Source organism: Scyliorhinus torazame, chromosome 8, assembly GCF_047496885.1.
Source record: "Scyliorhinus torazame isolate Kashiwa2021f chromosome 8, sScyTor2.1, whole genome shotgun sequence".
NCBI classification, from domain to species: Eukaryota; Metazoa; Chordata; class Chondrichthyes; order Carcharhiniformes; family Scyliorhinidae; genus Scyliorhinus; species Scyliorhinus torazame.
The window spans coordinates 52609401-52625002 of NC_092714.1; the positions used below are offsets into that span (position 1 = coordinate 52609401).

General features: G+C 47.7%; 1 protein-coding gene across 1 annotated transcript in view; it reads left to right on the forward strand.

Annotated features, from left to right (window-relative positions):
- Positions 1–15602, forward strand: part of LOC140428854 (zona pellucida-like domain-containing protein 1) — a 132575-nt gene that overhangs the window by 93833 nt on the left and 23140 nt on the right. Inside the window, exon 13 of the mRNA XM_072515507.1 lies at positions 7014–7125. Within this exon, the coding sequence (XP_072371608.1) occupies positions 7014–7125 (112 nt within the window). The remainder of the gene's footprint in view (positions 1–7013; positions 7126–15602) is intronic.

Consider the following 15602-nt stretch of genomic DNA (forward strand, 5'->3'; position numbering starts at 1 on the left):
AGCCCTGCGCCATTTGGCGTCGGGGCCGGCGTGGGGAAAAAGGCCTCTGCGGATGCGCGAGTTGGTGCCGTCCCAGCTGCACATGCACGGACCCCGCGGCACCGGGTTCAGGCCGGGATCGGCAGGCATCGGCCGCTCCAGCCCCTGTGGGCCACAGAATGGGGTCCCAGAACAGGCGCCGACGCCGGAGTAAAACACTCCCGTTTTTACTCTGGCGTCAGCACTTAGCTGCCCGTTGGGAGAATCCCGCCCAGTATATCCCCTAACAGTAACTACACTTAGGACAGGGTTAAGCAGGAAAGAATAATGGAGGCTTGGAAGAAAGGTACAGTAATAATCATTGCCAAATGTAATCTACATATAGATTGGATGAATCAGATTGCCAAAACTATCCTGGAAGATGAGTTTGTAGAATTTCTGAGGCAATTTCTTAGAGTACCGCATTCTACAGCCAACTAGAGGGCAGGCTATTCTGGGCCTTGTAAAGGATTACTTAATGATCGCATAGTGAAGGATCTTGGAGGTAGCAGTGATAATAATATAATTGGATTTCACATAGTTTTAAGACTAGTGCTATAAACTTAAATAAAGGTAACTGAAGGCTATGAAGACACAGTTGACTGAAGTAAACTGAGAAATTTGGTTACAGTAGTTCAGTAGAAATGCAGTGACAGACATTTAAGGAGATATTTCATAACACTCAGCAAAGATATATTCCAGTAAAAAAGACTCTAGAAGGATACACCATCTTTGGCTAACTAAGATGGTTCAAGATTGTGTCAAAAAGCATATAATTCTGTGAAGAAGTGGTAGATCAGAAGAATGAACAGAGTTAAAAAGCACAAAAGAATGACTAAAACAAAAAATGAGGGCGAAGTTAGCAAATCTAAATGCAAAAAGTAAGAGTTTCTATGAGTATTTTAAAAGGAAATGGGAGTGTGGGTCCTATACAGAGAAGGTCTGGGAAATTAATAAGAGGAAATAATGAAATGGCAGAAGCAGTAATTTTTAAAAAATCTTTCTTCGCTGTAGAAAATAATGGGTGGGATTTACCGGCTTCATCAAGCCAGACTTGGTAACACGACAAAGCCATTGAATCTCACAAGAGGACTCTCATGAGATTTGCGACGCTCGAGACATCTCGCGAGATTCAACAGACTCAGATGTGCATATTTAAATGAGCCATTAGGCACATTTAAATATATCTATGCTGGATTCTCCCAGTGCCAGGTAACTAACGGCCTCCCCAGCAAGGCCTCGATCACGTGCCGTTTAGTACTGATCCACACAAACATGGACCAGGCGTAATGGCACCTGGGGGATTGTGCATTGTGCTGGTGGCACCCAGGCACCTTGGCACTAGCACCCAGGCACCAGCACCCTTCACCCTGGCAGTGCCACCTGGCAGAGTGCCATTGAATAGCCGGGTGTTTCTCGGCGATGCAGCCACCGAGAAACATGCTGCTAAACGTGCCCAAAAGCGGACTTTTGTTCCTGTGGAATCGCACCAATATCTCAAAAAAACTTGTAAATCAAGAGTTGAAAGGGGTGGGGGGGAAGAACTTAAAACTATTACAAACTACAGGAAAAAGAGAATGAGAAACGTATTAGAACCAAAAGATGACAGATCCCCAGGTCCTGATGGGTGTCAGCCTAGTGGCTACTGAGATAATAGATGCATTGGTTATAATTTTCCAACATTTCCTAGATTATGGAAAGGTCCTATCAGATTGCAAAATAGCGATGTAACTCATACAGAAAACAGGAACCTACAGGCCAGTTAGTCTAACATCTGTCAAAGGGAAAATACTAGAACCTATTATTAAGGAGGTTATAGCAGGGCACTTTAAAAATTCTATAGTATTGGACAATCCAATAGTATAACAGAGAGTAGAAATAAATGGGTTTTAATAATAATTAATAATAAAAATAAATATTTGGGTCAACAATTTGTAGCCACTGGAGTGCCACAAGGATCCGTGTTGGGACCTTAAACAATCTTAATCTATATCAATAACATGGATGAAGGGGCCAAATGTATGGTTGCTAGATTTGCTGATGACAGAAAGAAAGAATATGGGCATGATCTGACGATCTCATTGCATCCGATACGGGACATGACAAGGCTGGTAAATGTTGCAACAAGCCTCTTGTTAGATTTATGATGCTCGTTACGCCTCACAAGATCTAACGAGATATTGCGAGGAGTTGAGATCTGGATCCCGCCCTCACTGGGCGTGAGCCAGATTTGCCTAATCAAGTGAGTAGCTACTCTCAATTGAATATGTCTGCGCCGGAGATACCCAAAGTGCGGATCTAACGGTATTGCCTCGGAGAACTTGACCAGGCGCCATTTGACACTGGTCTCGCAAATATGGACCAGGTGTGACGGCACTTAGGGGGTTTCTCAGGTGGTCGGGGGACCCCAGGTGGTCAGTGTCATGATATGCAGACATGCATATAATGAGATACAGACAGGTAGCTAATGAACGCAGAGAACAGGACATAACCAATCAGCAGGCAGAACACTGGGGGGTGGTTTCCCACTATAAAAGGCATGAGGCAATCACACTCCGCCTCTTTCCACTGGGGACATCTACAGAGTGAGTCAGGTGTATATATCACATAACACCGACAGCACGTGGCTAAGAGCTAGTCTGGTTCAGTCAGACAGAGTAATCACACTTAGGTTAGCAGAGAGTCGAACTCACAGTGAATTGAGCTAACTGTGTGACAGGTTCAATAAATCAAATTGAACTAACTTCAAGGTCAGGAATATATTTCAGTTATAGCTGCATCCAGTTGCAGCCTGTGTTATCTCAGTGTGCTTACCATGACATGGTACCAGAAGACTGATATCCCTAGGTGGTTTACCTCAATCTGTTCCGTGACGACCAGCAAGTGTATCCCGGCACCAAGGAGAAGATCCAGCCTCCTTAACAGCTGCGGACTTCCGGCAATCTCAGTGCCAACTGGCGGAATTTCAAGCAAAGGTTTCTGCTATACATCGATGCCTCAGACCTCGAGGGTGCGCCTGATACAAGAAAGATCGCGCTTCTCCTTTCAACTGCGGGGGATAAAGCCATCCAACTCTTTAACTCGTTTAATTTCACCGAAGGCCAGGACAAGACAAGGTTTCAGACCATCCTGGACAAGTTTGATAGTCATTGTGAAGTGGACATCAATGAAATCTTCGAGCGCTATATATTCAAACAATGCCTACAAGGTAAAGATGAATCTTTCAACTCCTTCTTAACTAATCTCCGTCTACTAGCGCTGTCCTGCAACTTTGGTGATATTGCTGACTCCATGATCAGAGACCAAATCGTTTTTGGAGTTCACTCTGATCCTCTGAGAGAGCAGCATTTAAAAATCAAGCATATAACCCTGTCAGTCACGATTGAAACATGTACAGTGCATGAGCACGCCAAAAATCGGTATTCCCAATACAAATCGGCTGAAAATGAGAAACATGCCTAACACGAGGCAGAGCGTGTGCAGGCCATCTCCCGGATGCAGCGCCTCAGCATTGATGAAAGCGCGCTCTTCCTGGGGACCCACGCATGCGCAATGCGAATGGGATAACGAAGCGGCCGATCACCACACTGCGCAGGTGCGAATCTCTGCCGACCGCACTGCGCATGTGCGACGACGCACGGAGCGTAATGACGTCATGACGTGCCCGAACCGCGGCACCGCCCACTTAAAGAAACACTGCCCTGCAAGAGGCAGGCAATGTTTAAATTGCAGAAAGCCTGGACACTATGCAGCCTTGTGCAGGTCTGCACCACCAGTCAAGGGCCAACGCTCCCAATTCCAACGCAGGTGCGTTCGGAGTGTCCAACAAGGTTTACAGGATTCTGATCCTGACAGTACAACGGATCCAGAGGACGATTGCCTGGAGACCCCCTACCATGTGGGCATCATTACCACACGTGAATATGCCTCACCGACATCATCATGGAGCCTGCCCATCCTCACTGTGGATTCTGCGGACGAATAGTGTGCGGTGATGCAAGTAAATCAATGCTCAATCCTCCTCAAGCTGGACCACATTGTCATTCCACTCAGTCTCCAGAGCTTGGTGCTCCGACAAATTCACAAGGGACATCTCGGTGTCGAGAAGTGCAGGCGCAGAGCCTGGCAAGCTGTCTACTGGCCTGGGATTAGTCAGGATATCTCAAATATGGGGCGTCATTCTCCGACCCCCCGCCGGGTCGGAGAATGGCCGTTGGCCGCCGTGAATCCCGCCCCCGCCGAAGTCTCCGGTACCGGAGATTGGGCGGGGGCGGGAATCGGGCCGCGCCGGTTGGCGGGACCCCCCGCTCAATTCTCCGGCCCGGATGGGCCGAAGTCCCGCCCAGAAATTGCCTGTCCCGCCGGCGTAAATCAAAGCGGGTATTTACCGGCGGGACCAGGCGGCGTGGGCGGGCTCCGGGGTCCTGGGGGGGGCGCGGGGCGATCGGACCCCGGGGGTGCCCCCACGGTGGCCTGGCCCGCGATCGGGGCCCACCGATCCGCGGGCGGGCCTGTGCTGTGGGGGCACTCTTTCCCTTCCGCCTCCGCCATGGCCTCCACCATGGCGGAGGCGGAAGAGACTCTCCCCACTGCGCATGCGCGGGAAACTGTCGACGGCCGCTGACGCTCCTGCGCATGCGCCGCATTTCCGCGCCAGCTGGCGGGGCAACAAACGCCATTTCCGCCAGCTGGCGGGGCAACAAACGCCATTTCCGCCAGCTGGCGGGGCGGAAATTCCTCCGCCGTCGGCCTAGCCCCTCAATGTTGGGGCTCGGCCTCCAAAGATGCGGAGCATTCCGCACCTTTGGGCCAGCGCGATGCCGGTCTGATTGGCGCCGTCTTTGGCGCCAGTCGGCGGACATCGCGCCGTTGGGGGAGAATTTCGCCCATGGTCCTCAACTGTCCGACCTGTCAATGCTTCCAGCCAGCACAGAGCAAGGAGACGCTTCAGCAGCACAAAATCGTGACCTCCCCGTGGTCCAAGGTGGGAATCGACCACTTTCACGCCAATGATCGTGATTATGTGTTAATCATTGATTATTTTTCCAACTACCCAGAAGTCGCGAAGCTCTCGGACCTCACATCCGAGACCGTCATCAAGGCCTGTGAGGAGACGTTGTCCAGGCATGGTGTTCCACTCACTGTCATGAGTGACAACGGCCAAGAGTGGTCAAGGTTTGCTCAGTTATATCAGCTTTATCACGTCACTTCCAGCCCACATTACCCGCAGTCCAACGGGAAGGTTGAGAAAGGGGTGCACATAGTGAAGCAGCTCATCTGCACGGCCACAGATTCTGCTTCTGATGTCAACCTTGGGCTGCTTGCGTACAGAGCAACCCCTCTGTCTACCGGCATGTCACTGGCTCAACTCCTGATGAACAGGGACCTGCGGACGACTCTTCCAGCCATATACTTGCCTGATCTGGATCACCTCCCGGTGCTGCAGAAGGTGCAGAAACTCAGGGGCCGGCAAAAGCAGGACTATGATGCTCACACCACCGATTTGCCTGTGCTATCCCCGGCGGATGCTGTTCGGATCAACCTACCTGATGGAGGCTAGTCAGCTCCAGCGGTTGTTCTTCGACAAGCTGCTCCTCGATCGTATGTTGTGCGTATGGCTGATGGATCTGTTGTGCGGCAAAACAGGCGGGCACTGCGCACAGTTTCCCGCCCGCAACCACATTCTTCGTTGTTTCCATCTGTTATTGTGCTATCTCCTGATACCTCGAACCACGAGGCCACCAGTCCGGCTTCAATCCCGCATATCAAGGAGCCGTCGTCCCCACCACCACCTCTTCAGCGGTCGACCAGGATCAGACGCAAGCCCCAGAGACTGGACCTATGAACATTTGTTTTGTTTGCGATGTTGTTTTCACACATTAGACACCTGTTTTCACATGTACATATGTTCCCATCTGCCATCGTATGTAAATAAGTTAGTTTTCCGGCTTACACATGTAAATACTTTCACATATGCCACAGACAAACATTTCAAAAGGGGAGATGTCATGATATGGAGACATGCACATAATGAGATACAGACAGGCAGCTAATGAACACAGAGAACAGGACATAGCCAATCAGCAGGTAGATGGGGATGGTTTCCCACTATAAAAGGAATGAGGCACTCACACTCCGCCTCTTTCCACTGGGGACATCTACAGAGTGAGTCACGTGTATATATCACAATACACCTACAGCAGCACGTGGCTAAGAGCTAGTCTGGTTCAGTCAGACAGAATAATCACACTTAGGTTAGCAGAGAGTCGAACTCACAGAGAACTGAGCTAACTGTGTGACAGGTTCAATAAATCAAATTGAACTAACTTCAAGGTCTGGAGTATATTTCAGTTACAGCTGCATCCAGTTGCAGCCCGTGTTATCTCAGTGTGCTTACCATGACAGTCAGGCTCTGGGCAGGGTGGGATCCTGGCACCTGAATGCCACCCTGGCATCCCAATGCCATTCGGGCACAATCACACCATCAAACTGGCACGCTGGCAGTGCCACACAGGCACCTGGGTGACCAGATAGCATTGTCAGGCTGACTGGGGCACTGCCAGGGTGATAGGCCGGGATTCGGGCCAGGGTGTGCCCTGCCTTTATGAGGTGGGATGCGGGAAGCTCAAGGACCCCCAATTGATAAGTTGGGCTGTTGGGGCAGTCCAGAAGCTGTGGGTGGGGAGTCGAGAGATCGGGGCGCCATCTTCTTGCACTGCCGAGCTGAGCTTGTTAGTGCAGGAAACGGGTTTCTCGTGCTGCCTCGGCGGGGCGTTCCTCATCTAGGTTCAAAATTGAAGCACAGTCCAGTTTAAAAGTGGAGTGCGCCGGGAAACACCCCACTAAATGTGCCCAAAAGGGGGATTCTGGTTTTTTTTACCATTAAATTGCATCTAAAAGAACGTGCTGCACTCTGGACTAATTAAGCTCAGCTTTCAACTTTTAGCCACAGAAAACTTAATTTTTATCTGTTTTTCTTTTTGCATCATATTTAGCAATGCAACAGGAAAAAAAGAGAAGCACCGATTATATCCGCTCTGCCAGTACCAGAATTATCTAATTCTTCAGTCATTGTCTCCAGAGCAATCACAACCAAGAATGATAATGGTACGTATTCATTAATTCAATATATATATTATAATACATAAAATAAAAAATGTATTTAACACAGAATTAAACAAAAAAAGGTTCCACCACTATTCTGAAGGCAATGGAATGAGCAAGCAAAAGTGAGGCCAACCTTGTGTGCCCTGATTTGCTCCCAGAGCTTGGAGCTAGTTTAATTTGAACCGTGGCTATACCTTAGCATAATTAATGTAGTACGGGTTTTGCCCTATATTTACTCTTGTTCAGGGCAGCACAGTGGTGAAATGATTAGCACTGCTGCCTCACAGCACCGAGGGTTCGATCCCGGCCCTGAGTCACTGCCCATGTGGAGTTTGCACATTCTCCCTGTGTCTGCGTGTGTGTCAGTTCCACAACCCAAAGATGTGCAGGGTAGGTGAATTGGCCACACTAAATTGCCCCTTAATTGGAACAAAAGAAATGGGTACTCTAATTTTTTTTCAAATTTACTCTTGTTCTAGCCGAAACCGATGTGAAAGATACAATACTGAGCCACCTCAATTGTAATATTGAGACTCCTGAACTTAACGTCACTATTTTCACTGAAACCTTTATCAATCATATTACCAGCTGTACTCAGGATGGTACAATGTTAGAGGGGACTCTATAGTATTATTAATAATAATAATAGCACAGATAGGCACTTCTGTGGAAATGAAAGAGACTCCAGGATGGTGTGTTGCCTCTCTGGTGCCAGGGTCCAGGATGTCTCTGAATGAACACAGGACATTCTGATGGGGGAGGGTGAACAGCCAGAGGTCATTGTACACATAGGTACTAACGAAATAGGCAGGAAGAGCGACGAGGTCCTGCACAAGGAGTTCGGGGAGTTAGGCAGTAAGCTAAAAAACAGGAACTCTAGGGTTGTAATCTCAGGATTACTTCCTGTGCCACGTGCCAGTGAGGCAAGAAATAGGAGGATAGTGCAGCTAAACACGTGGCTAAACCAGTGGTGTAGGAGGGAGGATTTCAGATTTCTGGACCATTGGGATCTCTTCCGGGGCAGGTGTGACCTGTACAAGAAGGTGGGTTGCATTTAAACTCGAGGGCACCAATATCCTGGCAGGGTGGTTTGCTAGTGTCACTCGGGAGGAAGAGTCTTTTTCAATGTATAATAGGTAAGAGAGAGGCAAAAATAGACATTGGACCACTGGAATACGTGGCTGGAGAAGTAATAATAGGAAACAAAGAAATGGCAGATGAACTGAATAGTTACTTTGCTTCTGTCCTCACGGTGGAAGACACCAGTGGATGCCAGGGCTCCAGGAGAATCAGGGGGCAGAGGCCATCACTAACGAGAAGGTTCTGGGGAAACTGAAAGGTCTGAAGGTGGATAAATCACCTGGACCAGATGGACTACACCCCAGGGTTCTAAAATAGATAGCGGAGGAGATTGTGAAGGCATTGGTGATGATCTTTCAGGAATCACTGGAGGCAGGAAGGGTCTCAGAGGACTGGAAAGTGGCTAATGTAACACCACTGTTTAAGAAGGAAGGGAGGCAGAAGTTGTGAAATTAGAGGCCGGTTAGCCTGACTTCGGTCATTGATAAGATTTTAGAGTCCATTCTTAAAGATGAGATCGCGGAGTACTTGGAAATGTATGATGAAATAAGACTGAGTCAGCACGGCTTTGTCAAAGGGAAGGTCATGTCTGACAAATCTGTTAGAGTTCTTTGAGGAGGCAACAAGGAAGTTAGACAAAGGAGAACCAGTGGACGTGATTTATTTAGATTTCCAGAAGGCCTTTGACCAGGCGCCGCATAGGAGATTGTGAAATAAGTTAAGAGCTCATGGTGTTAAGGGTAAGATCCTGGCATGGATACATGATTGGCTGACGAGCAGAAAGCAGAGAGTGGGGATAAAGGGGTCTTTTTCAAAATGGCAGCCGGTGACTAGAGGTATGCCTCAGGGGTCTGTGCTGGGACCACAACTTTTCACAATATACGTTAATGATCTGGAAGAAGGAACTGAAACCACTGTTGCTACGTTTGCAGATGGTACAAATATATGTAGAGGGGCAGGTAGTATTGAGGAGTGGGGGACTGCAGAAGGACTTGGACAGGCTAGGAGAGTGGGGAAAGAAGTGGCGGATGGAATACAATGTGGAAAAGTGTGAGGTTATGCACTTTGGAAGGAGGAATGGAAGCATAGACTATTTTCTAAATGGGAAGATGCTGAGGAAATCAGATGCACAAAGGGACTTGGGAGTCCTTGTTCACGATTCTTTTAAGATTAACGTGCAAGTTCAGTTGGCAGTTAGGAAGGCAAATGCAATGTTCACATTCATGTCGAGAGGACTAGAATACAAGACCAGGAATGCACGTCTGAGGATATATAAGGCTCTGTTCAGACCCCTTTTGGAGTATTGTGAGCACTTTTGAGCCCCGTATCTAAGCAAAGATGTGCTGGCCTTGGAAAGGGTCCAGAGGAGGTTCACAAGAATGATCCCCGGAATGAAGAGCTTGTCATATGAGGAACGGGTGAGGACTCTGGGTCTGTACTCGTTGGAGTTTAGAAGGATGAGGGGGGATCTTATTGAAACTTACAGGGTATTGTCTTATGGTTCTATGGTCTAATGGTTCAGAATCTAATCATTTCCCTGTTGTAGTAGGTCAATTTTGACTTTTTGGTTGAACACCAATATTCATGATGTAGAGGCAACTTCAATTGTGAGGCACCGGTTGCATTAACATTGGCCCAGCAAATTACAGGATGCCAAATGTCTTGCAATCCCTTTCCTTATGCACCATCACCCCACCCATATCAAATTCAAAATCTTCTTGGTTACTGCCTTTACAAGTCTACTAATAACTTCACCGAATCATAGAATTGTTCCGGAGCAGAAGGAGGCCATTCAGCCTGTTAATTTGCACCAACTCTCCCAATGAGCAAAATTATTTCGTGCCATTCTCCTGCATTTTCCCTGTAACCCTGTATATTGTTTCTATTCAAATAATCATCCAATGCGCTCTTGAATGCCTCGATTGAACCTGCCTCCACCACACTTCCAGGCAGTGCATACCAGACCCGAATCACATGCTATGAGAAAAAGATTTTCCCTCACATCACATTTGCTTTTTTTTGCAAATCACTTTAAATCTGTACCCTCTCATTCTTGATCTTTTTACGAATGGGAAGTGTCTCCCATTCTGTCCAGACCCCTCATGAGTTTGAACATCTCCATCAAACCTCTTCAGCTTTCTTTTCTCCATGATGTGGAGATGCCAGCATTGGACTGGGGTGAGCACAGTAAGAAGTCTTACAACACCAGGTTAAAGTCCAACAGGTTTGTTTCGAATCACTAGCTTTCGGAGCACAGCTCCTTCCTCAGGTGAATGAAGAGGTGGGTTCCAGAAACATATATATAGACAAAGTCAATGATGCAATATAATATTTTGAATGCGAGTCTTTGCAGGTAATTAAGTCTTTACAGGTCCAGATGGAGCAACTTGAGAGAGGGATAATCACAGGTTAAAAAGGTGTGAATTGTCTCAAGCCAGGACAGTTGGTAGGATTTCGAAAGCCCAGGCCAGATGGTGGGGGGGGGGGGGGGTGGTGAATGTAATGCAACATGAATCCAAGGTCTCGGTTGAGGCCGTACTCATGCGTGCGGAACTTGGCTAAGTTTCTTTTCTCCAAGGAAAATACACCCAACTTCTCCAACCTATTGTCATAACCAATGTTTTTCATCGCTGGAACCATTTTTTAAAAACCTCTTATGCACTCTCTCCAATGCGTTCACATCCTTCCTAACATGTGGCTCCCAGATCTGTGCACAATACCCCAGCACTAACTAGTGCCCTATACAAGTTGAGCATAACCTCCATGCTCTTGTACTATTAATGTCCCTATTATTAATCCCAGGAAACTGAATGTTTTATGAACAGCTCTCTCCCTCTGTCCTGCCACCTTCAATGATTCCTCTGCCACTGCACACCCTTCAGAGTCGTGTTTCATACTGTTCATACAGTATTTCATACTGTTTTTCCATGTTCTTCCGACCAAAATGAATCCCCTCACACGTCTCTGCATTTAACTTCATCTGCCACCTATTTGCCCACTCCAGTAACTTCTGTATGTCCTTTTGAATTACTTCACTGTCCTCTTCAAGTTCCACGTTTTGTATCGACCACAAACTTTGAAATTGTTCCCTGCACTCCACGATCTAGGTCATTAATATATATAAGGAAAGACAAGGGGTGCGATTCTCAGGCCTCATTGCCCTCTTGCTCAAGTGAAACGAGGCCGGTGAATAGCAGGAGAGGCCAAAAACGAGACGCGCCAGGTGCCAAACAGTTTGTGATATAACCGGCCAGCTCACAAAGGCGAAATCGGGATCTCACATTGGCGTGGCAAAAAAACAATTATCACCATTTAAGTCCAATTTCCATACAATTAAAGAGTGCCACCCCATATCAAATGGCCTCTTGTCATTCAGCGGCCTCCCCAGCAAGTGCTCAAGCAGGCGCCGATTGGTACTCCTTTTGAAAAACGTGAACTTGGCGGAAGAGCTTCTGTGGGGAGCCGGAGGGCCCCAGCTCACTTGTTGGCAGCACATGCACAGCCGTACCACCCTGTCCCGTGTGCTGATTCTGAGAGCTGACTGTCTCATCAGAGGGATGAAAATCAGGGGAGCTGGTGGCCATCGTCACCACTCCATGGGACGGCTCCAGGTTGGCACCCAGCGATCCATCCTCCAGGTCGGTGCCCATGGGACCCTGGGGTTCACCTTGGGATGGAACATAGAACATAGAAAAATATAGCACAGAACAGGCCCTTCGACCCACGATGTTGTGCCGAACGTTTGTTCTAGATTAAGAACAAATTAATCTACACCCCATCATTACTACCGTAGTCCATGTACCTATCCAATAGCCACTTGAAGGTCCCTAATGTTTCCGACTCAACTACTTCCACAGGCAGTGCATTCCATGCTCTCACTGCTCTCTGGGTAAAGAACCTACTTCTGGCATCCTCCCTATATCTTCCATCATTCACCTTAAATTTATGTCCCCTTGTAATGGTTTGTTCCACCCGGGGAAAAAGTCTCTGACTGTCTACTCTATCTATCCCCTGATCATCTTATAAGCCTCTATCAAGTCACCCCTAATGCTTCTCCGTTCTAATGAGAAACGGCCTAGCACCCTCAGTCTTTCCTCAGAAGACCTACTCTCCATTCCAGGCAACATCCTGGTAAATCTCCTTTGCACCTTTTCCAAAGCTTCCACATCCTTCCTGAAATGAGGCGACCAGAACTGAAAACAGTACTCCAAATGTGGCCTTACCAAGGTTTTGTACAGCTGCATCATCACCTCACCGCTCTTAAATTCAATCACTCTGCTAATGAACGCTAGCACACCATAGGCCTTCTTCACAGCTCTATCCACTTGAGTGGCAACTTTGAAAGATCTATGAACATGGACCCGAAGATCGCTCTGCTCCTCCACATTGCCAAGAACCCTATCGTTAACCCTGTATTACGTATTCATATTTGTCCTTCCAAAATGGATAACCTCACACTTTTCAGGGTTAAACTCCATCTGCCACTTCTCAGCCCAGCTCTGCATCCTATCTATGTCTCTTTGCAGCCGAGAACAGCCTTCCTCACTATCCACAACTCCAAAATCGTCTGCAAATTTACTGACCCACCCTTCAACTCCCTTATCCAAGTCATTAATGAAAATCTCAAACAGCAGAGGACCCAGAACTGATCCCTACGGTACGCCACTGGTAACTGGGATCCAGGCTGAATATTTGTCTTCCATCACCACTCTCTGACTTCTATCGGTTCGCCAGTTCGTTATCCAACTGGCCAAATTTCCCACTATCCCATGCCTCCTTACTTTCTGCATAAGCCTACCATGGGGAACCTTATCAAATGCCTTACTAAAATCCATGTAGACTACATCCACTGCTTTACCTTTATCCACGTGCTTGGTCACCTCCTCAAAGAATTCAATAAGACTTGTGAGTCAAGACCTACCCCTCACAAATCCGTGCTGACTATCCCTAATAAAGCAGTGTCTTTCCAGATGCTCAGAAATCCTATCCCTCAGTATCCCTTTCCACTACTTTGCCTACCACCGAAGTAAGACTAACTGGCCTGTAAGTCCCAGGGTTATCCCTATTCCCTTTTTTGAACAGGGACACAACATTCACCACTCTCCAATCCCCTGGTACCACCCCTGTTGACAGTGAGGACGAAAAGATCATTGCCAACGGCTCTGCAATTTCATCTCTTGCTTCCCATAGAATCCTTGGATATATCCCGTCAGGCCCAGGGGACTTGTCTATCCTCAAGTTTTTCAAAATGCCCAACACATCTTCCTTCCTAACAAGTATCTCCTCGAGCTTACCAGTCTGTTTCACACTGTCCTCTCCAACAATATGGTCCCTCTCATTCGTAAGTACTGAAGAAATGTACTCGTTCAAGACACCTCTTATCTCTTCAGACTCAATACACAATCTCCCGCTACTGTCCTTGATAGGATCTACCCTCGCTCTAGTCATTGTCATATTTCTCACATATGTGTAAAAGGCCTTGGGGTTTTCCTTGATCCTACCCGCCAAAGATTGTTCATGCCCTCTCTTAGCTCTCCTAATTCCTTTCTTCAGTTCCCTCCTGGCTATCTTGTATCCCTCCAGCGCCCTGTCTGAACCTTGTTTCCTCACCCTTCCATAAGTATCCTTCTTCCTCTTAACAAGACATTCAACCTCTCTTGTCAACCATGGTTCCCTCACTTGACCATCTCTTCCCTGCCTGACAGGGACATACATATCAAGGACACGTAGTATCTGTTCCTTGAACAAGTTCCACATTTCAATTGTGTCCTTCCCTGACAGCCTATGTTCCCAACTTATGCACTTCAGTTCTTGTCTGACAGCATCGTATTTACCCTTCCCCCAATTGTAAACCTGACCCTGTTGCACGCACCTATCCCTCTTCATTGCTAAAGTGAAAGTCACAGAATTGTGGTCACTATCTCCAAAATGCTCCCCCACTAACAAATCTTATCACTTGCCCTGGTTCATTACCAAGTACCAAATCCAATATGAATATGAACATGGCCTCCCCTCTGGTTGGACAATCTACATACTGTGTTAGAAAAGCTTCCTGGACACACTGCACAAACACCACCCCATCCAAACTATTTGATCTAAAGAGTTTCCACTCAATATTTGGGAAGTTGAAGTCGCCCATTACTACTACCCTGTGACTTCTGCACCTTTCCAAAATCTGTTTCCCAATCTGTTCCTCCACATCTCTGCTGCTATTGGGGGGCCTAGAGAAAACTCCCAACAAAGTGACTGCTCCTTTCCTATTTCTGACTTCAACCCATACTACCTCAGTAGGCAGATCCTCCTCGAACTGCCTTTCTGCAGCTCTTATACTATCTCTAATTAACAATGCAACCTCCCCCCCCCATCTCTTTTACCACCTACCCTAATCTTATTGAAACATCTATAACCAGGAACCTCCAACAACCATTTCTGCCCCTCTTCTATCCAATTTTCCGTGACGGCCACCACATCGTAGTCCCAAGTACCGATCCATGCCTTAAGTTCACCCACCTTATTCCTGATGCTTCTTGCGTTGAAGTATACACACTTCAATCCATCTCTGTGCCTGCAAGTACTCTCCTTTGTCAGTGTTACCTTCCCCACTGCCTCACTACACGCTTTGACGTCCTGGACATCGGCTACCTTAGTTGCTGGACTACAAATCCAGTTCCCATTCCCCTGCCAAATTAGTTTAAACCCTCCCGAAGCGTACTAGAAAGCCTCCCTCCCAGGATATTGGTGCCCCTCTGGTTCAGATGCAACCCGTCCTGCTTGTACAGGTCCCACCTTCCCCAGAATATGCTCCAATTATCCAAATACCTGAAGCCTTCCCTCCTACACCATTCCTGCAGCCACGTGTTCAACTGCACTCTCTCCCTATCCCTAGCCTCGCTCTCACGTGGCACCGGCAACAAACCAGAGATGACAACTCTGTCTGTCCTGGCTTTTAACTTCCAGCCTAACTTGCTAAACTCGTTTATTACACCCACACCCCTTTTCCTACCTACGTCGTTGGTATCAATGTGCACCACGACTTCTGGCTGCTCCCCCTCCCCCTTAAGGATCCTGAAGACACGATCTGAGACATCCCTGGCCCTGGCACCCGGGAGGCAATGTACCTTCCGGGAGTCTCGCTCGCGACCACAGAATCTCCTATCTATTCCCCTAACCATTGAGTCTCCAGTCACTATTGCTTTTCTATTCTCCCCCCTTCCCTTCTGAGCCCCAGAGCCTGACTCAGTGCAAGAGAACGGCCACGTGGGATCCCTGCACTGTCTGCCCGTTCGTTTTCTTTCCCCTGAATATAACCCAGCTACTCTTGTCCTGTATCTTGAGTGTGTTTACCCCCCTGTAACTCTTGCCTATTACCCCCTCTGCCTCCCGGATGATCCGAAGTT